The sequence below is a fragment of the Sceloporus undulatus genome, chromosome 3, assembly GCF_019175285.1.
Source record: "Sceloporus undulatus isolate JIND9_A2432 ecotype Alabama chromosome 3, SceUnd_v1.1, whole genome shotgun sequence".
In the NCBI taxonomy this organism is placed as follows: Eukaryota; Metazoa; Chordata; class Lepidosauria; order Squamata; family Phrynosomatidae; genus Sceloporus; species Sceloporus undulatus.
In genome coordinates this window covers 76069285-76092126 of record NC_056524.1, presented here as the reverse complement: position 1 = coordinate 76092126, position 22842 = coordinate 76069285, and the positions used below count along the sequence as shown (strand labels likewise).

At 41.7% G+C, this 22842-nt stretch overlaps 1 protein-coding gene across 11 annotated transcripts in view; it reads right to left on the bottom strand.

The window, feature by feature from the left end:
- Positions 1–22842, bottom strand: part of BCOR (BCL6 corepressor) — a 106431-nt gene that overhangs the window by 12394 nt on the left and 71195 nt on the right. For 9 of the 11 annotated variants that reach the window (XM_042460201.1, XM_042460193.1, XM_042460202.1 and 6 more), the window contains 5 exons: positions 18314–18592; positions 17625–17978; positions 14249–14577; positions 13620–13748; positions 3601–3767 (listed from right to left, as the gene is read on the bottom strand). In XM_042460201.1, the coding sequence (XP_042316135.1) occupies positions 3601–3767; positions 13620–13748; positions 14249–14577; positions 17625–17978; positions 18314–18592 (1258 nt within the window). The remainder of the gene's footprint in view (positions 1–3600; positions 3768–13619; positions 13749–14248; positions 14578–17624; positions 17979–18313; positions 18593–22842) is intronic. The other 2 variants (XM_042460203.1, XM_042460204.1) reach the window with 2 other exon arrangements.

Genomic DNA, 22842 nt, shown 5'->3' with positions numbered 1-22842 from the left:
GCATGGAAGATGTGTCTCCAAAGGAAGGAAGGAAGGAAGGAAGGTCAGTCTTTTTAGCAACCTGCAGGGAGATACACTGGACTGCTGAAGTCCCATGCTGTCAATGCCTTAGAAGAGAAGACCCTGATGTGTCCCGTGATGGTTCTTATGTCTTTAGCAGGACTTCCCCTGTAGAGCACAGGAAAAGGAGGAGCTACAGGGAATGAAATGCTCTTTTACTGTGGTGAACCCAAAACAAAAGGGCTAGGACCCTCAAACATCATGCACACCTGCAATATTTTGCTTGTGTGGATTGAGCAGTAAGACAGTAATGCTCTCAAAGCTGATGCTTTCTGTGCAAAAAGCTGCTTCATATGCAATCACAATGTGAACGAAGGAGATTGGCTCAGGATATCCAGTGATCAACTTTGCTCACCATAACTTGCTCACATTATCAAGCAGATGGTAGCTCCTAGCAGGCCAGACCATTGAATTGCTGACAGAATAGCTATTGTGGAACTGGCATTAGTTAATAATAATAGTAACAATAAGAAGACTGAAACATCTCACAGCACTGGAAACACTGCAGGAATCCAGGGTTATTATTCCTGTGAGTACAATGAGGGAAGGGATAAAACCAGTGGTAGTGGTGGTGTATTAATTCACAATGTGACTTGAACTGAATAGTCTCACTGCTTGAGTCCTACCCAATCATGATAGGCTCGTATTATTTATTAATTACTGGTTAATCAATTTATATCCCAACCTTCTCCCATTATGGGACTCAAGAACTATGTTTTATTCCTCTGCAGTTACTGCAGTCCCCAATCAAAGCATCATATTATCTGTACTTCCTTTCCTTATAAGCATGGAGTTAGTGTGTTCACACAAGGTCATTCTGTGCAACAATAACTACCCTCCATTAACTTCGCCACTGCAAAACAGTGAATCTGATAAAAGACCTATTTTACATAATACATTTGTGCATGCTCCATGCAGAGATCTGCACCTACTACCTTGGCCAGAGCAGACTTGCCCATGCAGGAAGACAGGCAGGAACATTTTGCTCCAGCTACAGCTTGGCTTCCTTTCATAATGAAAAAGGGAGTCATGGTCAAATCTATGGGAAAGAGAATGTGGATGGTATATTGCAGGGGTGGTCAGACTTGCGACATGGAATTTGAGCATGGCACCTCTGAACATGTGCACAGCACAGAAATAGGTTTTCAAAACCAGAACTGGAGCTCACACACCAATCTTTTTGTACGAAACTATTTCTTTCATTTCAAGCTATTTGGATTTCAACAGTCTACACAGGAGGTAGGGAAAGGCCTTATGTTGTAACTGTTATCAAACCATTGGGAGATGGAAGCCCATGGTGTTGATATAACACCATGTGTGTTGGTATGTGCCTATCGACTTACAGCATCCTCATGAATTTCACAGGATTTTCTTAGGCAAGAAATACAGTCCTCACAGTCTTTGGACTTGCATCCCTCGCTTATGTGCGAGGGACAAACGGAGGGGGGAAGAATGGGGTGCATGCATGCCCGCATCTATATTAAAGCCAATGGGACTTGAATGTAAGCCAAATGGGTCCGGAATGGATCCCCCACAAAAAAGGAGGGGTAACTGTACTCAGAAGTGGTTCTCTAAAATATAGCCTATAGCACCTGGTATTCCTTGGCAGTATCCCATGCAAGTACTGACCAGGATTGACCGTGCTTAGCATGCAAGATCAGACAGGATATGGTGCTTTTATGGTATTTAGCCCAGGTGAATATACCACCATTTGGCTACAATTTCCAGACCTCTCCTTTTCAGCATGAAGGGGAGATTTTGGACACAGCATGCAGACAGAAATTGGAAAGACCACACAGGGAGGATCTTGCGCATGGGTAATTCAGTGGTTGTTCCCAGCAAATTATGGGAGGACAGGGGAAGAACATATTGCTCCACAAGGCCATTCAAGTGTTGGGTAGGGATGAGGATTGTGTACATTAACCTCCAATCATAAGGAAGCTAGTACTCAAGAGAATTTGGGTAAAAGAAATTATTTAGTGCAGCTTGGCATACTATAGAAAAGGGATGGCTGCACAGCCTTTTGGAGCCCAGGTTTTGTGTCTGCACCACATGCCTTATTGTGTAAAATGATTCCTTAAAAAGCAGCCCTGGGTAGGTTGACTGCTAAGGTTAAAAAACCCCACACAGTGGGGTGCCTAGCTTTCCTGGCAGATTTTTATTTAGTTAGAAAGAGGGAAGGAACAAACATTCTAAATGCTTTTATAGAACTGATGAGGTGATAATGACAGACTGGTCAGGAGTTTTTAGCAGGCTTTGTTTTTCTTGAAGTCTTCAGACACTGGCAAGCTGATAGGTAAAGCACAATAATTAAATGGCTACTGGCTTAGGGGCATGCTGATTTTATGTGCTTGGGCTGCCAGGTTTGGTGCTAAGATATAAAACATTCCAAGACTTCCAAGTAACTTTAAAATTTAGTACACTACTTTTTAGTACAGTACTTTTTAAACAAATAAATTACAAACAACAACAGAACTGTCTCTTTCAAGATGAACTTTACACAATAATAATTCTAATAAGAAAACTTTATAGCATTACAAGAGGAAGGATAAAACAATAATTTCCAGATAGAAATTCCAGATAGTCCACTGTGAACAAAAAGAGCTTTTGGCATAATAAGTGGGTCTTAAGAGTCTTTAAGATGCATCAAGACTCTTATTTTAGAAAAAGATGTAGCTGGTAGGAGGAATATGAACTAGAAGGTTAAAAGAAGATGAGTACATGCAGTTATAGTCAGCAGACTACTTGTCTGCTTTGTCTGGGTATCACAAATAACAGACAAATATTAAAACTCTTAACAGTACATTTTTTCATTTTACTTCAGGGATTTTTCTTGCACTTTTTGAACAATTAGAAATGTATAAACAAGGCTAACTGATGGAAGTACTGCATTTTCCAACCATTTAATAAATCTGCATGAGACTCTTCAAGAATGTACATAAACATTGCCTTTTTAAAAGCAGTGAGGTTCATAACAGAATTAAAATATATAAACAATGCAGGGAGTGAATAGAATACAGCACAAACAATGAATGGACGTCAGTACCCACATCAATACAAAGCAGTCATGAGGAATGATGAAAAAAGTCTTTTATGAACTGGCAAAACTTTTTTTGACAAATTAAGACCATGATCAGCGAGGGTTGTGAATGTTTTCCATATAAGCCAGCTCTACTGAAATCAGCAGGACTAGTGCTACTTATGCATGAATATACGTGCAACAAAAATTGTATTCATTTTTGCATCCTTTGACAAAGCACAGTACGCAAATAAATTAGAAATTAGCAAATAAGTGCCAGTTCTCAAAGTTTGAGAGACTCTAGCCCAGTGCTAGGAAAGGTTTACTACATCTCCCAGCGAACATCCTGGCTAGAGGCCTCTGGGCATTATAGCACAAACTCAGACCTTAGCTTTAGGAGAAATATGCCATTTCTTTCAACTTGATTTCAAAGCTGCTGGTAACATTAATCCAGCTGTGTGTTGTAATGTGGTACAAAAAGCAGAAACAGTTTCAATGTTAGTAAACAGAGTGCTGCTAACCTAGTTCCATCCTGAGCGCTGCAGTTAACATCGGCTCCATATTCAAGGAGATGTCGCACAATGCTCAGCCAGCCTCTGGCACAGGCCTCATGCAGGGCACAATAACCAGCATTGTCACGATGATTTACATCACAGACTTTGTTTTCCAAACAATACAGAACCACTTCCTGGAAAAGAGAAGCAGGAGAAAACAGACCAAGTTGTTTGTTGCTGTGGAGACATGCATACCATCACTTTTAACATGCTGGGAATACCCCTCTGACTGGGCTATTAACAAGTTACAAAGGGATGAAGGAAGAACCTTATCTCTCTCATCTCAGTTGAAAGAGTCAAAACTCTGAAAGACAAAACCAGCCATTAACCCAGAAGGAAGATTGGGATATCCCAAACTGCCCTGGCTCTCAACACATTTAAGCTTCCCAGATCCCAACAGAACATACAATTTAGACTGTGGTGCAATTCATCTTCAGACATTTATTTTTCCAAATTAACACAAGGAAACAATGTGGATGCATACATTTTAGAGTTGCCGTTGTTATCGTGGACTTGCTATACAAAAGATAAGTCCCAAAAGTGTCTGCCTTGTCTACCCTCCCTTCTTCTAGATCCTTTCCAAAATAATTATTTACACCTCTGTTCACCTGGACATCTTCCTGGTTTCTTACTGAAACCTTAAATCCATTTTCAGAATCTTACAGCTTAAATGAATATCAGCTGCCTCTTGGAGTCAGGATTCTCTCTATTCTTTGATTCTCAGTGTCTGGAGTAGTACTATTCTCAGAAAACTGTGGCAGTTTCCATTTTAAAAAAAACCCTGTTCTCATGTGCTAACAAACATCACAAGATATGACAAACACTAAAAGATTGTTTTGGCAGTTTCTCTTCCTCTGTTCCATGTCCACAGCGATACTTGCCAGAGTCAAAAAGTCACAACACTGTGATGCAGAATTAACTTAGAGAATATTTGTGCCCATTCAAGTGCATGGTAGGAATTAATCACAAGGAAACAAGCCTGTCATGGGTAAGGTAATGTGTAAACCAATCTGCCCAATGTGGTGGCCTTTCTCCAAAATTTTTCTACAAACTTGAGATGTCTTCATGGAGGTAAAAATTCTTCTACAACCAAGATCATGGTGCCTTGTTTTGCTAATAGTGGAAGCCTTTCAAACACAATCCAGCTGCCATGCAAATGTAGCATTTCTCACTTCTCATAACTGAAATTTGGGATGAATATGGATATTCTGAGCCTAGGACCATTCTATCTCCCCCTAGCTCAAAAATCTGTGATAATTAACACATCCCTCTCAATTTGCCCTGAATGGTTGAACGAGTACAGAGGGAAAATGTGATGTAAATGCAAAGAATCATCACATATCATTTCCTTTCACAGACAAAAGCAGATAAAGGAAAATTAGGAGGGAGTTCTAAGACACCTTACGATTTTATTACAGTATAATGCACAAAGTACATTTCCCTAGGCCAGCCAATGTATCCTTGCAGCTCCAAATCTGCTGGAAAGCCCATCATAATCTCGAGTCTTCACATACCTGACCAGAGGAGTTGGTAGCTAGGATACAGCATGAAACTGTTTGCTTAGCAGGCCTTTACTAACCAGGTTGAAGTGGATAGTGACAAATGAATGAGCTGTCTGTCTGAACTAAAGAAGTAGCCCAGTCATGTAACTGTGATTAACTATATCAGCCACATCAGGAACAAGATTCAGCTTTTCAAAAGCTAGAGTACGAATCACACGACCCTGTAGATGTTGTTGGATGGCAGTTCCCAGCACTCCTCACCCATAGGCTATGCTGGTTAGGGCTGATCACACTTGCAGACCAACATCTGGAGTACCACACATTTTCTTCCCCTGTCTATATGCCCAGCTCTCATGCCATCCATCAGCACTTGGAAGAGTTCTGTTTTTGGACTACAGAATCCCCAGCCAACACAGCTTCGCTGGGATTCTGAGAATCTTTCAAGCTCTAGGTGTTATTTGCTACTCTAATCAGCAGTAGCCTGTAGCCAGCAGATCAAATTAGAGCAGTGGTTCCCAACCTGTGGGTCGGGACCCCTTTGGGGGTCGAATGACCCTTTCATGGGGGTCGCCTAAGACCATTGGAAAACACCTATTCAATTACAGTTATGAAGCAGCAATGAAAATAATTTCATGGGTTTGGGTCACCACAACATGAAGAACGTATTAAGGAGTCGCGGCATTAGGAAGGTTGGGAACTACTGAATTAGAGTAACAAAGGCCCAGTCCAGACGGGAGCGATAGGGCGCCCTCGACACGTGTGAGGGGCAGAGCTTCTGGACGCCCCTCGCCCCAGCACGTGACGTGACAGATGGGCGCCGCCATCATTATGTGGATGCCGTGTCCGCACATCACAGCGCCATTGTGATGTTGCGAGTGCGCCATTGGCGCACTGCAGCATCATAATGGCACCACAAGAAGAACCCGCTTTTGCGAGTTCTTTTTAGTCTGCAGGGAAGTCCCATGGTCTGGAGACTGCGGCTTCCCTGCAGACCAAAGCTGGGTGCTGGGAGATCGTCCTTGTTGGATAGTCTGTCCCGCACCAAAGGGGCTATAGAAAAACCTATGGAAAGAACTCCTTTTTTTGCTTTTTGTACCTCTTTTGTCATCCAATTTCAAGGTTAGAAGTACATTGCCATACAGAAAAAACAAATGTCATTGAGCTAATTCTAATTTGACCCAAAAAGGAGCTTGAACCTATGAAGCTACCTTAGACTGATGCATTCCATCTGGCATACATTGAACAGAATCCTGTTAGTGACATCTGGGAGCACAGGTGTGGCATACATGTGCATATATCTGTTCCTGGATGAAGCGCAAGATGCTACACCACAAACTCCCACCCCTTGCAGCTGTGAAAGCCCAGGAGGGGACACTGCTGCTCATAAGTACCATTGGGGAGAGGAGATAGCAGGGAGATAACTCCACCAAAGCTCTAAGGAGAAGGGATAGGATAGCACACTCCATCTGTGAGTACATTTCCTCCCCCCCATCCCAACCTGAGATAAGCCCATTTTGTCAACATACTGTATGAATTGCCCCACTGCTCTTTCCTCTCCTCACAGCTGCAACAGTGGCCCTGCCCAAAGCTCCACAAATGGTGCAGCAAGATTTTGGATAGAACACAAAAGAGGATAGTCCTTTGGGATCCAGTCAAACAGACATGTATGGATGGACAGGTATGAATCTGCACATTATGCTCCATCTGCCTGATGTAAAATCAGTCTACTGGCCACAGTCTGGAAACCTGGGTGTTTCCAGATGTTCAGCTCCCAGATTTCTGCCACTCCTGATCATTGATCATGCTGAGTTAAGGCTTATAGTCAAAATATCTGGAGGAACATGGTCTACTCTGCTGAGAAGACTCGCAAAAAAGAAAAAGAAAAAAAGATAGGGACCCATCTTTCAAAATCAACTTCAGATAAGTTTTCAGGGACAGTGAGTGATGGCAAAGATAAAAAAGGATGGAACCAAAAATTCCATCATATTTTAATTCGAAGCTCTTATTGCCAGTAACTAAGCCTCAAGGATGCCAGTACAATATAGTGGTTTGAGAGTTAGACTAGGGCACTGGAAAACCAATGTTCAAATCGTTGCTGAGTCCTGGAAGCCCACTGGGTGACCTTCAGCAAGTCATACCCTCTCGGCTTCAGAAGAAGGCAAAGGCAAATCCCTTCTGAATAAATCTTGCCAAGAAAACCTTCTGATAGGTTTGCCTAAATTGGAAATAACTTGAAGGCATACAACAGGAAGAAGCCTCAGGAAATACATTTCAACTTTCTAGAATAAGAAAAAAACTTCTATAAAATCTGGGAAACATCCAAAGAATAGTGAAAAGGAAAAAGGACATGGCTACACCCAGCAAATAAGGTTCCCTTTTTCTGCTCTCTAGAACTTTAAGTAGGTCTTTGTCAGCCTTAACACTGTCTGAAAATATAGATGGGGACTCCTTTATCCAAAAAAGCAGGTTTTGTGCCAATGACCTATGGAGCCATTTCAGTCTTAGAAGACAAGAAAAGCCCCAGTACTACTGTATTTAATGGACAATATAGCAGTTGCTTATCATTAAATAGCTGAATATGTATAAGTGAGAAATGGCTAGGGTCTCCCCCTACACACACACACACACAGGCACATGCTCTTGCTTAAGTTCCATTCATTTAATTTGCACAGAAGTCTCTGATGGACTGCACCCATTCTACAAACAGCTTCTTACCACAAAACTGGAGAAGTTCCCAGTGGATTTTATCCAATGTCATTAACCACAAAATGTAACAATGTAGTTTTATGGTTAATTAATTAAATGCCTCATTAACTCTTTAAACATGATTTATTCAATTCATAGAATTTTCAGCTCTCTCAGTTGAATTCCAGGACACGTGGCTGAAAGCACATGATGAGCAGTGATACGAAAGTAGAGATTTGTTTGGGGGTGAGTGGAGTGTTTATATACAAGAATTTGGATCTACGTATGAGGACAGAAGAGAACCAGCATGGTGTAGTGGTTTGAGTGTTGGACCATGACTCTGGAGACCAGGGTTCAAGTTCCTGCTCAGCCATGGAAATGCACTGGGTGATATTGAGTAAAACACACTCTCTAAGCTTCAAAGAAAGGCAAAGGCAAACCCCTCTCTGATCAAGTCTTGCCAAAACAAATCCCGTGATAGGTTCACTTTAGGGTCGCCATAAATCAGAAATGACCTGAAGGCACACAACATAATGAAGGAATTGGCAAAACCACATCTTAGTATTCCTTGCCTAAGTAAACCCAACAACAACAACAATAATAATAATATTTATTTTTACCACGCCCCTATGCACAATGCAACCAGGGTGGCTTACAACATTAAAACATACAATCCATATCTCACAACCCCCCCATAAAATACAATTAAACAATTTACAATATCAAACATAGCTGAAAATAATAACACTGGCCAGCAATGACTACAACAAGGAATCAGGGATAGATTGGTTAGGCTTACTTCTGGTGGCTGGGTATCTATTCAGGAAAGGCCTGCCGGAAGAGATCCGTCCTAACAGCTTTTTTCAAGCTATTTAGAGTGGATCTCATCCGGAAGGCCATTCCATAATCTGGGAGCAGTAGCCAAAAATATCCTCTGGGCAGTTGAAATTCAAGGATCAACAAATGACTTGAAGGCACGTATAAATACACACACATACAGATGGACAGCGCCTAGACTTGCTATGCCACATCAATCAAAATTCAGGTGACTGTCAGGGCTGAGAATCATGGGACCTTCCCAATTACCGGACTGCAACTCCCAGCAACTCAAGCTAGCACAGCCAATGGTGGACAGCTGCACAATTCCCATGTTTACAAGAGTAAACACTGCATTTAATCTGATGCCTACTGGCCAGGTCTCACTTGTGCTCCTTTTATGCACCTCTTCTAAGTTCTTAGACTGTTTGCAGTAAATGCAGTAAATTCCCATCAATTTCCACTGCTTCTTGTAAAAGTGCAAATATGGTGGCTCAGCAGCAGAGGGGAGGCCCGTTAAGCCATTTCTAAATTTCATCTTCAGTCAGAGGTCGAAAATGCCTTCTTCTCTACTAAGATCAAGACTGCAGTTAAAAGTGTGTGTCTGTGTGAGAAAACGGAGGAATGGAGTGAGGTCTCATTTGCTGCGGTAGTACGTGTGGCAGGCTGCCTTTGTAGATCCATACTGTGAGTATGGATCCACAGAGCATCCTGTGCATCGCTCCCTATCCAAGCCAGCAAAGAAAATCACTGAAAGAATAATGTGCCTAAAGTCTCTTTGCAACGCAAAAAGCCAGCCCTGTCACAGTGATTTACATCACAGGCCTTGTTTTCCAAACAATGCAGAACCACTTCCTGGAGAAAGATGGGAAGGGTGGGGAGAAGAAACTGTTTGTTGCTATGGAGACACCTTTAACATCAGAAGCTGTCACTTAAAGAAAACAGGAGGGAAGGGGCATGCTTCATCTGGAAATATTTCTCCTTAAATTTGACGGAAGGAGTGTGGAGGGGAGAAAGAACCAGGGTCCAAAAAAATCCCCTTTAAAAAAAAATAAGCAGGGCATTTGGAAACAGAGAGCTTAGAGTAAATAGCCCTTCTTGTGGCCAAAGTACCTTTGGAGGCCCACTAATTCTCCTCCTCAGAGGCTTGTAAAGCACTCTGCAAGACAAGCCCCATTCCTCTGGGGAAACTTCGAAGGAAACCTCTGATTTCCTGTCTACAACCCACACTTTCTCTCTCCCTCACTCAACAGATCCATGGGCTTTACTTCTATACTTTCAGTACCGTACAGAGAGACATGCTGAGAAGCTGGCTGGATTATTCAGGGAGTTGCGGTCCAAAAAAAGTTATTTTTCCAAGCTCTGGTTCAAATACACAGAATTGCACCCATCACATCTTGTTTGTCCCAGTGTCTACGCGATGAAAGGAAAGAAGCCTTTCTAGTGGAAACACTGCAGAGCTTTGTTTGGTTTATATTTTTAATTTGCAAGGCAGATCATAATGCATTTCATCCTTCAGACTCTGCACTTTGTGATTTGGTTCTCTGCTTAAAAGATGTCTGTTATATGTGTGAAGTATGTATGCAGTAGAAAACTGTGTATGGAAACGGATGTTAATTTGTGTGGGTTTTGCAAAATGGGTTTAATAAAGCCAGCGGATCCTAACTGATATTGGAAATTAAGCAAGGTGAGCCTTGGTAAATGTTTGGATAGGAGACCACCAAGGAATAGCAGGCTATATTTCAGAGGAAAGAACTGGCAAAACCATCTCTGAGTATTCCTTGCCTAAGAAAAACCTATGAAATTTGTGGGGTCACCATAAATCAACAGGCAAGCTGAAGGTACACGTACACATACGCAAAAGTAACACAGGCTGGAGACAGACTTATTTGCACCTTCCTGTTCCCTGGGTACATTTAAGTCAAGATGGAGAACATATGCAAATTTACCACCTCTTTATCATCACCTTTCAATGCTTCTCCTTTTTCCTTTGCACTGTGCACTCAGTGCAGCTGCTTTAGGAGGAATTTTAATTTGGTGTTTGTCACTGTTTGCTCTAGAAAGGGCCTTCAGCATTGTCCTTATTTGTTTTCACTGAAAGCTCATGGAATACAGTTTGAATTAATTAAGCTACGAGAAGCACCCTATGGAAGTCAGAGACAAGGTTCCCACTGGCGTGTGGCAGCCAGCTGTGCACTTAAGAGCTAAAGCACAAAAGTTCAGAAGAGGAGGGGCTGGCGACACCTCCTGCTTATGCGGGGACACTGTTGCTTTGGCTACACAAGAACTGGCACTCTGAAAATACATTCACTTTTGTAGTAAATAGGGTGACTCAGCCCAGCCCAGCTGCTGCCACTTCTACCGCCAAGGGAGGAGGAACTTGATGAAATGCACCAAGGAGACGCAGGCAAGGGACTGTATGTATGTGTGAGAGACTGAAAGAAAAAGTCTCTGGCTAACCTTCATTCCTTCAACCCACCCACTGTTCTCCTCACTAAGCGTGACATCATCTGCCAAAGCTGGCTTAGAAAGCTGTGTCCTGCCACAGCCCTTCTTGATATCATGCCAAGAGAAACATGTACCGGTCGAAGGATGTGGGAAATCCTGCACTCACCTTTCCACCCTGCTTGATCTTCCACACCTCCTCACAGCAAGCATCTTGTGAGGTTCAAAAGAGCGGGGGGGGGGGGGGAGACAACCATTCAAGGCACTGCTGTCCCACTTCTCATATATACAGAGCAAAGTTCTAGCTGCTCTGACACTTTCTCCCTCCTATCCTACTTCAGTCAGATTGCTCCTCTTTCTTCGCTACACCTCCATAAGCTGCTGTTGTTGTTGTGTGCCTTCAAGTCATTTCTAACTTATTGCAACCCTAATGGATACCTATTTTCTAGGGCTGAGAGTGCATGCCACCCAAGATCACCCATTGGGCTTACATGTCCAAGCCAGGAATCAAACCCTGATCTCCAGAGTCATTTTCCAATATTCAAACCACTACTAGCGTACCAGATGTCAAAAAAGGGCTCCTTCCAAAACATTTTATGTTGATCAGGTGGCTATCTCATTTAGAACAAAACTCTAGACCTGCTCTCTTTTATTTCTCTGTAATGACCATGGGTTTTATGCTTCGGCAGGTGATATCAGAGCCCTAACATTCCCTTGTCTGGTGCAAACGTTGGGCCCCTCTCCCACCCTGCTGTTTCCCCACTGTTTCAAACTGTTCCTGGTGGTTGTTTGGGGACCACATGATGGATGTAGCAAACATACACCCTGTTGAACTCTAACCCTATCAGCACAACTGCCTTTGCTGGTTCCTCTGTTACTACAGGGGGGAACAAAAAGAAATGCCTAAACTGGCTTAGAAGAAAAAGACAAAAATATATCCTCTTACCCATCTTTTGTTCTCCTGCAGCACTGGCCTGGATTTTATTGGTTAGCCTCAACTAGCGTAGTCCCACTGAATCAACAAAGGTGAGTCAACACATAGGTAAATCCCACTGATTCAATGAGTTTACTCTAGTTGGAACTAACACATAGGATTTAGGCCACTGTTGCCCAATAACTGGCCTCTGAGAAACTAGGAAAAGCCAGCAAGTCTTGTTAAACTGCTAGGAAGTCCTGCTTGACGCAGTCAACATCCTAGCAATTTTATACAAAGATGCTGAATGGATGCCTTGTTGGGCTACAGCTGAACTAATACAATGGCTATATTATAAGGCATTCTGTATTTCCATGTAACAAATGCTCCTCCAGCCCACTTTTTGGTTGGCTGTCCTTCTCCTAAAATGAACTGATTTTTTTTCAAAATCCAATTACGTAGCTGTGAAAAAGGAGTAAGATGCTGTCCAAAGCCTATTAAATCTACAGCCTGGGGGACATTTCTTATTGAGGTTATGCATCTATAAGGTCACATTGCCCTGCCACACAAGACGTCAGATACACTACTGTATATATTGCCAGTCATTTTGATATCAGTCTGCTACTCTGCTTAGCTCCACAATCGAAGCTCCTGCACACTGAAACTACGTAGTTGAGTCCATTTGGCTTCTTTTTGCCAAGAAAATGGAGGTGTAGTAATTTGGCTATCTCTTAACTAAAATCTTAGAGGAGGCCTGTTGTTGTTGTTTTTAAAAAAATCAAAATACTTTGCTTTTCATTAAGCTACATAAAAGCTCTGTTTTTCTCACTTTTTTCTTTGCTTTTGTAAACCTTTCCATTATAACAACTTGTGCTGGGATTTTTTTTAATGAATCATTTTCACAAGCAATGTCCAATGTCTAAAAATTATTCAGTCTCCCAAAAAGAGACATAGATACCTCTAACTCAAGAGCTGTGATTGCAAAGTGACTTTTCTAACATCATCCATCTGAGCCAGCTGTATGGACAATTATTTACACCTTACAAAGACAGTCCATTGCAGACTGAAATCTATTGCTCCTAGATGTTTAGTGACTATAAACTGTGCAAACATGGGAGTAATTCCTCAAATACATTCATATATTGAAAATGCAATATTTTAAAGCAACTCCAAAACGAAGCATATTCACATGTTTACACTGCCAAAGCCATGCAAGTCATTAACTATCCTTCACAAATGTTTGTCTTGGCTATATAACAGTGTATGTATGCCCACCCTCCACATAGCCTGTGCTACTCATTCAGGACTCCAACTGGGCCAAGTACATCATGCTCTGAATTCTTATTGGCAATGACAGGTACCCTATTCAGGTTGAAGGTTATTAAATTACAGGAGTTTATATGGTTCTCTCCTCACCCCACTCACAAAATATACTAATTGCACACTCGAATGAAGAAACATAACAGGGAGCCTCAAGATATTTCACCATGTGGAGGAGGAACACAAAGAGAGCTTCTAAACATGTGCGCAATTAGAATCATATGTGACACCAAGCATCTCCCTGTATTTCAATTCAAATAGGAAACTTAAAAAAAAACACCACACAATGAAAAAACAATGCTTGCCTCATATCCTAGCCGAGCTGCCCTTTGCAGAAGAGTTTCTCCAGCATTCTTATTGACAATAAGCCTTCGGGCCTCCGGCGGCATGGGGCGGCTTGGGGTAGTCTCCTGAGGGGTACTTGCAGTCTGCAGCTGTAAGGGTTGAAGAGACAGGCAATAATGAGGGACTCTGCTATGGCTGCTGCTGCTGGAGGCAATCGTACAAGGCCCACTCATGTGATTTGAATGGTGAAGAGTCACAGTCTGAAGGAGTCTCTGGTCGCCTCCAGATTCTCCTCATTAACTATGACCTGTCAAAATCATTACTGGATTCCATACCTCCACCCTTAATAATTCACTGAAAATCTTTGCCTCTTGTTTATTTATTTTAAAGACATCTTCTGGATTTGCACCATTTAAAAGTTTGAGGTCAAATTCCACAGGGAACACATGGTTAATCCAGAAGTCACACAAAGACAGGAAATTTATCCCAGAGTAAAGTGAGGTGAGCATTGCAGCACTGAAGAATAAAGTAAACAGGAAGAGTTTGGAAAATATTGTTAGCTACGCAAGAAAACACATTAAAAATTTAAACTGGCTGCCTTTACTAAAACTAGAGTAATGTTAGTAGACAACAGTTGAAATAAAAATACCTTCTCTTCTGTGCTTTCAATATCTGTAATGTCATCCCCTGTCAGTGATGACCTCCTTCTCCTCTCCTGCAGTGCCAAATGTTTTGTTTTACACTGACGCTTCCCTGGTGGTTTCTCACAGTCACTGTGTTTCTGCAGCAGGGATGCAGTTTGGAAATCCTCTTCTTCGTCTGTGCACAGCACATCTGTCTTCCAGTTTTCTTTAATTTTCTGCTGCTTGGCAGCCAACCTTGAAGCTGGAGTACAGCTTGGATGGATTTGCCTTTTGCTGTTTGTATTGGGGGATGAAAGGTTCTTCATATGCGGAGATGCTGGGAATAGTGGAATACCTAGATAGGAGGAAAGGCATTGCACATTGCACTGTGTGTTTAAAGACACACACACACACACACACGCTACTGTAATACCACCTTTTCCTTTGTTTAAAAATAGTCAACTTTTATATTTCCATTGTATTACTACTATAAGAATTCTACATTTGAGCTGTAAGTGCTAACCCACTAAATGAGCTGACATATCCCCCTAACATAGCTCTTCTCAGCCTTGTGATATTTTGGACTACAGTTCACATCAGCCTCCAGCAGCATGGCCAATGGTGAGGAATGATAATTTTCACCCAAAACACTGACTAACAATGGTATGTGGCCATACAAGTCAAAGCACTTCACCATCTGGACACAGTGTCAATGTAGATGGGAAATCAAATCACTCACTCAATATATTACTTTCGATGGACGCAAATGAGAGAAGTGGCTTCCTTACCTGTAACCTTATTCTACCAAAACTGAAATATATTTTCAGGAAGAGAACTGCCTTTTTGCTTTAGGAAGCCTGCTTTGGCTTTTCTAGAGAACAGCAGGACATAAAGACAAAGAAACAATTTCCAAAGGTAGAAATAGTACTTAAGACCCCAGTTCCCATTTCTGCCTTTGAAAAGTCTCCCTTTGTACATCAAAAAAGACCCTGTTTCTTGCAGCATTCTGAGCTGGGCTCACACATCCAGATAGCAATTTCTCAGGGTTGTTTGGCTTTCTACCAATATGAATCTGCCTTTGGCTAACTTTCAGGAGAATGTTAGCAAGGATGTCATGTACTTAATCCAACTGGAACCTAAATGCATTGATACTGTTGTTGTTGTATGCCTTCAAGTCATTTCCAACTTATAACAATCCTATGGTAAAACTATCATGGAATTTTCCTGGCAATACTTGTTCAGAGGGGTTTGCCTTTGCCTTCTCCTGAGGCTGAAAGAACGTGACTTGACCCAGTAGGTTTCCATAGTTGAGCACAGATTCAAACCCTGGTCTCCCAGTGTCCTAGTCCATGCTCAAGCCACTATATCACACTGACCCTACATGACCATTTTAGCTACTCCAAAACAGCAAAATACTGGAAGCTCACATAGTTAAGGTTCATCACAGTAATATTCTTGTGGCCGTGCTTGAATAGGGGAAATCACTACCTCAGGCATGAAAAAAATGACAAAAATAAAGGAAAGATTTCCATGATGGGTTTGTTTACTTTTGTTATTTTGCAGGTGAAAATAACCAATATTAAACTCAATTTGAATCTAAAAGGGCTCAATAGATCCACTAATCCAGTGAACTGAATGAATGACTAAAGATCATTTTAGTAAGACATTTTAGTGCTTTAATGAAAATCATGTTAAACCAAGTTGCTTGAAGTTCTACAACAGAAGCAACAAATGAATGGATAAGAAGCCATAAAGTGGAAGGCACTAGACACAAGGTACTTGAGGCCATTTGGATCTGTCTGCTTAAAGAAGAGGTCTCTTTCTGCCCCCCCCTCCCAAATGAGAAGCTTCTTGAAGAAGCTGGTCAAGCCTTTGGCTAGCCTGTTGACTCAAACAGATGTCAAAGAAACTGTATTGAATCCTGAAACTGTATTAGAAAGAAGAATATTTTTGGCCTTTCCAATAAAGTATTTACTGTTGATCTCTTTGACAAATGAATGTAAGCAAGTCTGACTCCAGATTTTGGGGACCCTAGGTAGGCTTGCCTGTGATGGGCCCCTTCAATACTGACTGCTCTCCCCAGTGCCCACTGATCCTGTGGGCCATGTAGAGGAACAATAGCATTGCAGCCACCAACCTGAACTTTCCCACTGGTATTGGTGCACACCTTCCTAGCATCAGCACTGCGTATCATTTCAAGGTAAGCCTACAAGCACGGAAGCAACTGCTAGCCTCCCCCAGGGGTGATCTCCCTGTTTTGCTCTTGGTCTATACAGCAAGGGGGGGTGGCTGCAGTCACATGGTGCTGGAGGCTAAGGGCAGCAAGTGGCAGGGATGAAAAGATGGGTAAAATTAAGCCCTTGTGAGTCTTACCAGGATCCAGAGGCTCCAGAAAATGCCCCAGTATGCCAAGTACTGACTAGCTTTGTGTATTTGAACATAAGAGAGAGAGGCCAATAAAAGTGCCATGAGCCCATCCCAATGCTACCCAACCCTTTTACTACTGTTTAGAGCAGCAGTCCCCAAACTGTGCCCTCTAAGAGATTTTGGATTTCAGCTCCCAGACGCCTCAGCCATCTTGGCCAATAGTCTGGAATTCTGGAAGCTAAAGTCCAAAATCCTTTAAAAAGCACAGTTTGGGGACTACTGATTTAGAGAAAGACCCACAACATTCAATCAAGAATTTAGCCTAGCATGTTCTGTGGTCTCAAAAACTCACTAAAGCTCCCACTTGCAGATAAAAGACATGGATGTCAGTGTCACAATGAAGCATCTTATAAATATCAATAAGTACTGCAACATATTGTGCATTGTTTGTACTGACTAATAACAAGGAAATAGAAGAGAGTCATACAACAAGCCGAACAGAAAACCAAAGAGAAATTATTGGAAAGATCTGTCACTTCTCCCAAAAGAAAAAGAATGGAATATAAGGAGCCTCCTTTCCTCCCAGCCAGCTCCCCAAAACATACACACACAACCCAAGATAATATATAACTTATTCCCACAAGCAATCAAGATTCAGAACTCTTCATTCGTTGTTTAATCTACTGTAATTTAGTAGCCCATTTTACATACACATTTAAAGTTAAAACCACTCCCAAACAATGAGAATACCACACACACACGCAGACAGTTTGTTTGGTTTTAAGACACAGACACATACATCTAACACATGGCTTTAAAATATAATTAACACCACACAACAAATTTAGCAAAACAAGCATGAGTGAAGTTTAATAGTGGCACTTTTAAGTGTTTATATAATAATAAAAAATTTATATTATATATAATATAATATAAAACCTCTACCCCAAAAGAAAACTACTAACAATCTCTTAGCACTGGTGGCAGCATGCGTCACTAAGTAATGCTAGAATTTCCCTAGTAATCTCTGCATACCTTGTTCATTGTCACTTGTTTTGAGGGACTCTTCAGACCAACTTCTATTGCTTTTGACCTCTGACCTTTTCTTGGTGTGCCTTTCTTCTGTGCAGTCTTTGACCTTTGCAGTGGCCTCTGGCTGAACAGCCTCAGCTAAATCTTTCCTGCTTTGCCGGCCCAACTTGCCGGGTGGGGATCTCTCTGGTGACACCTGCTGCTCCCATAGTTCCCTAAGATGCTGCAGGTGACGCTGCTTTTTGGGATGGAGCCCTGTTAATTCAATGCACACCTTCAGGTTGGTCACCTCATTACAATTGGGCTCTTCTAAGTGGTTAGAGGAATTGTTTGTCATTTCCCTCTCAGGCCAGTCATCTAATGGAAAAATAACTAAAAATTAATCAAAAGGCCCTCAACTCGAAACAAAAGCTATAGTTCACTTGTGGGGGCAGATTGTTCTGCTTCACCACCACACTATGCATTTTTTAAAATTAGCTCAAGTAGGGGGTTGCATGCACTAGAGCCATTTGCATTGTCCAGTGATTACATTGTCCAATGACTAGTCTTTTACTGTTAAGGTAAACCCAAACATCATTCAAGTGAGTACTTGGGATTTTCACAATCAAGGACATCAATGGGCACATGTTAATTCAAAGAGTGGATTCATTTCGCAAGCCATGCCTGAAGGAATACCAACTGGCCCTGGTTACCTTTGGATGTCTTCTGCTTTTTTGTTTTTGATGCAAATTCATCCTCTAGTTCCTCTACCAAGTTTTCTTTCAAGCTTCCATCATGCTGCATATTCTCGCCAGAATGTTTTCGTTTTCTGTCCAAATGTAGACATGGTGTCTGACTGACATCTTCTATGGGCTGGTCATTTGCCTTTTCATGTACAGTAAGTCTCTCCAAACAACTGTCTGCTGGAGAAAGTTTGTCTTCTTGAGGTTCAAACCTATGCTCTTGGGTGTTCTCTGTATTATTAAAATCACCTAGAAAAGGACAAAGAAACCCAAAAAACATTGGTTGTGCAAGAATAATTTATTGGATCTCTTTAGGAGGGAAAAGAATCTTATGCCAATGTATATTTATAAAGACATTTTTACTCCTGACACACATACAAAACAATATCTAAAATACAGCTTCTTAAAAAGATACTATTAAAGAATATGCAAGCAAGAAACAACAGAAAATCCAAGTATCAGAAATATTCTAGCCTTTTACTGTTTTGCTAGTAAAAAAGTAGTAGTTGTTGTGTGCCTTCAAACTCTTCCAGCCTATGGTGGCACTAAAGCAAACCCATCATAGGGTTTTCATTGCAAGATTTGTTCAGAGGGGATTTGTCATTGCCTTCCTCTGATGCTGAGAGTGTGTCACTTGCCCAAGATAACCCAGTGGGTTTTCATGCCTGAGAGGTGATTCAAACTCTGATCTCCAGAGTTGTAGTACAATGCTCAATCCACTACACCAGTGCTTCTCAATTATTTTCTGTCATGCCCCCCCTAGGAAGAAGAAAACATTTCGCGCGCCCCCGCGTGACTGGAAATAGTATCATTTGTCTATAAAATTGTTATAAGTACACCTCTACATAACACTGTATCCTGAGCCTCGCGCCCCCCCCTGGGGGGCCTGCCCCACTATTTGAGAAGTACTGCACTACACCAAGCTGGCCAGGGGAGCTAACTGGTGGTTATTACATTCCTCAAATTTGAGTCATTAATAATGCAAATGCAAACCTCATGGATGACTGCTACACTAACCACTTTCTACAGAATTAATGTGGGTTTCCAGGATTTTAAAAAACACTCCTCCATCCCTGGCTTAGTTTAAACACACATGTCCAGTGAACCGTATTCATTTGGTAAGAAAAGTATTTTGAAAGCATTGTCCATATTCATGTGCAGATCTGGCTGTGGGATTCTTGACATTGAACATGCTAGCTGTGGGATTCTTGACATTGTAGCTATTGCCAACTCTGCACACATATAGAAGGGATCAGAAGCATAGGCGGTTTACAGACTGCCCAAAAAGGGCGGTCTGCCGGCGCCTCCGTTTCCGCCACCAGGAAGCCTCAGCCTCTAAACAGGGAGGGTTCCCGGCGGCAGAAAAAGAAGCCACAAAAAGCGGCTTCTTTTTGCGTCCCAGTTGCGACGCATGAGTGTACAAATGGCGCGCTCATGACGTCGCAAACGCAGGGAGACGTGCGGACACTAAGCATCCAGCACGTCAAAATGGCGGCGCCCATGTGTATAGGGTGCCGCCATTTTTTACGTGCTCAGCATGTACTAGGGTTAGGGCGTATGGAAAGGACACCCTTTCGTAAGCCTAGTACGTGCTGAGAACGTACTATTGGCGCATCTGGAACACCCCTCAGTTAACTTCTAACTTCTCTTTCACATTCCACTTCAAAATTATATAGGTTTCTTATTTTACTCAGCTACAATACCCACGAGCAGGCCTTGAAAAGCTTGACATTTTGTATCCAAAAAGTTATTCTTAACCTTAGTCTTAGAGCCAAGAATACTATCAGCCCTCCACATCCACCCTTTTATCCATGGATTTGAGTATCCACAGCTTGAATATATTTTAAATATATATAATTTTTTTTAAAAAAAACTTGATTTTGCCATTTTATATAAGAGTTGCTATTTTACTATACCACTGTATATAATGAGAGTTGAACATCCATGAATTTTGGTATCCACAGGGGGTCCTAGAACCAAACCCCAGTGGATACTAAGGGCTCACTGTATTTCCAATATAGCAGTCTGTTTTGGTCTGTCATGTTGGTCAACAGATGTATCTGAACTAATTCTAAATAAAAGTACTATCTGAACAACATATAGGAAGAAACCCACACCTTAAACCTGAAACTGTATGCACTGTACAAAAAATGAGATTGATAAACTTCTATTTCCTTCCTATATTTATTCTCAAACTTTTCTTTCTCCTCAATGTTTTTAAGTCTGCAGCTGAACTTTCTTTTCATATCTGCCTCTTGTCTTCTTTCTTTGTCCCATTTCCCCCACACATTCCTCTTCTAATTTACCCCATCAATCTTATCACATACTAACTTCCTCCTCTTTCATTTGCTCATGAGGCTTATCTTCTTCAAGAACAGACTTCTTAAAATGTTTGTCTGATACCTGCTAGTTCCAAAAGCAGGCTTGTAATAGTTTAAAGCGATGAGCCTACATCATCTTTAATGTTATTACTGTTAAGTCTAATTTCCGTGTAGATTATTGCCTGAATCCAAATGCCAGTCCCAATTAGAACAGACCAACTGAATCAATGTGATTTACTAGATGTTGAGTTATCATACACTAATTGATTCAAGAGATCTGAATATAGGCCAATATTTATCAGACTGACATGACCACTTGTTTTTATTCTCCCATCACAATATCTTCAGTTATGCTGAGACAATATACATAAAGTCTGGATTATGTAAAGGTTCAGCAAACCTAGTTGTTCCTGTTTGGGCCAAACAGAAGAACATAATGCTACAAAAATTATGTTTTTATGAGCTCATGATGATCTATAATCCTAACAGGTGTTATAATTCTTCCCTTGCCTTATTTCTAGGTGATTTTTAGTGAAGACGTTTTAATAAGAAGGTTGGGGATAAAGCTATTTCACTGAAAAAGTATCCCCCAGTGTCCCAAACATGAAAAGAAACTGAGGCGCGGGTCAGACCACCCAAAAAAGACGGTCTCCCAGCACCTACCTTTGGTCCGCGGGAAAGCCGCAGCCTCCAGACCACGGGACTTCCCCGCGGACCAAAAAGAACCCGCAAAAAGTGGGTTCTTCTTGCAGCGCCATTATGACGGCACAGTGTGCCAATGGCACACTCGCAACATCATAATGGTGCCGCAACATGCAAACGCTAGGCATCCATCACGTAATGATGGCGGCGCCCATCTGTACAAGGCACTGCCATCTAGAAGTGCCACCCCTCGCACGTAACAAGGGCGTCCTATCATGCCCGTCTGGACCGGGCCTGAGTACTACTATTCATATTTATCTAAAATAAAGATCTACTAGGGTGTTTCACTTACATTAGCTGCTCCACACAAAGTGCTGGAAGAAAACATTCACTCTCACTATTGTTAAAGCTATGTAATGAATAATAATAAGCTTCCTGCAAATAGTTAGTTGGCCCAGAGAAAATGTTGCATTCTAAATAAAAAGTAAAATGCAGTGGACAGGAAGATGTGTTAAATGAGATCTATTAATCCATAGCTACATGCAAAGTTTTGACCTTCTGGACTCACACCAGTAGACTGACCATTTAAATAAAACACTAAAGCACTCATCCATCATGTGAGACTCCCACGCAACCTACATTTGTTCCAGTGGGGCCTTGAACAGGAGTTCAAGTAGACCTTGAATGGATTAAACTTAAAGTTGCTAACCTGTTTTTGACCTGAACCTTTTTTTTTTTTAGGGGGTGGCGGCTGATGAATAAATAAATGTTCTGCCATCTCCTCTGCCCCTGCCTCCCCCTCCTCCTCCTGTTAACCATTTAAGTATCCAAGCAGTTGTGGGCTGATTAATATCTCTTACAGATCAAAATTCAAAGCTTCAAACCAATCCATACACAGAAACAGCCATTAAACCCATCCCAACACAGCTGCTTTTAGTACCATGCATATGCATAATCAGATCAAAAACAGCAGTGAGTAAAAGAGAGCCTTGAGGAAAAGACAGGGAAAGTATGCATAGGTGATAGACAGGGTCAACAAATCATTCTCCTATCTGAACCTGAATCAGGGCTAGGACAATACTTGATCAATGTTAAAAACAAACAAACAACAAATGCACACATGCAAATATATGCACAAGCACACAGAAAAACACACATAGGGCCAAACGTAAGCGGGCCACACATAGGCCAGCAAGATGTATTACTGTATTATGATTCCAATAACTGGTGAAGTCAGAGATGGATATGTTTTATTTTGTTCTATCTCAAGTGCCTGAAAGAAAATATCACCACTGAATTCTCTTATCACTTTACCAAAGGCTGTGGAGAAGTTGCCTTTTTAAACTGCATGCAGACTGGAGATTCTGGAAGCTGTAACCCAAGAGTAATGCTGCCAAACTCTGCCCCCCTACAGACAGGCCAAAATAAAGCTGTTTCAGGTCATAGTTTTTTGTGGGTTTTTCAGGCTATGCGGCCATATTCTAGAAGAGTTTCTTCCTGACATTTTGCCAGCATCTGTGGCTGGCATCTTTAGAG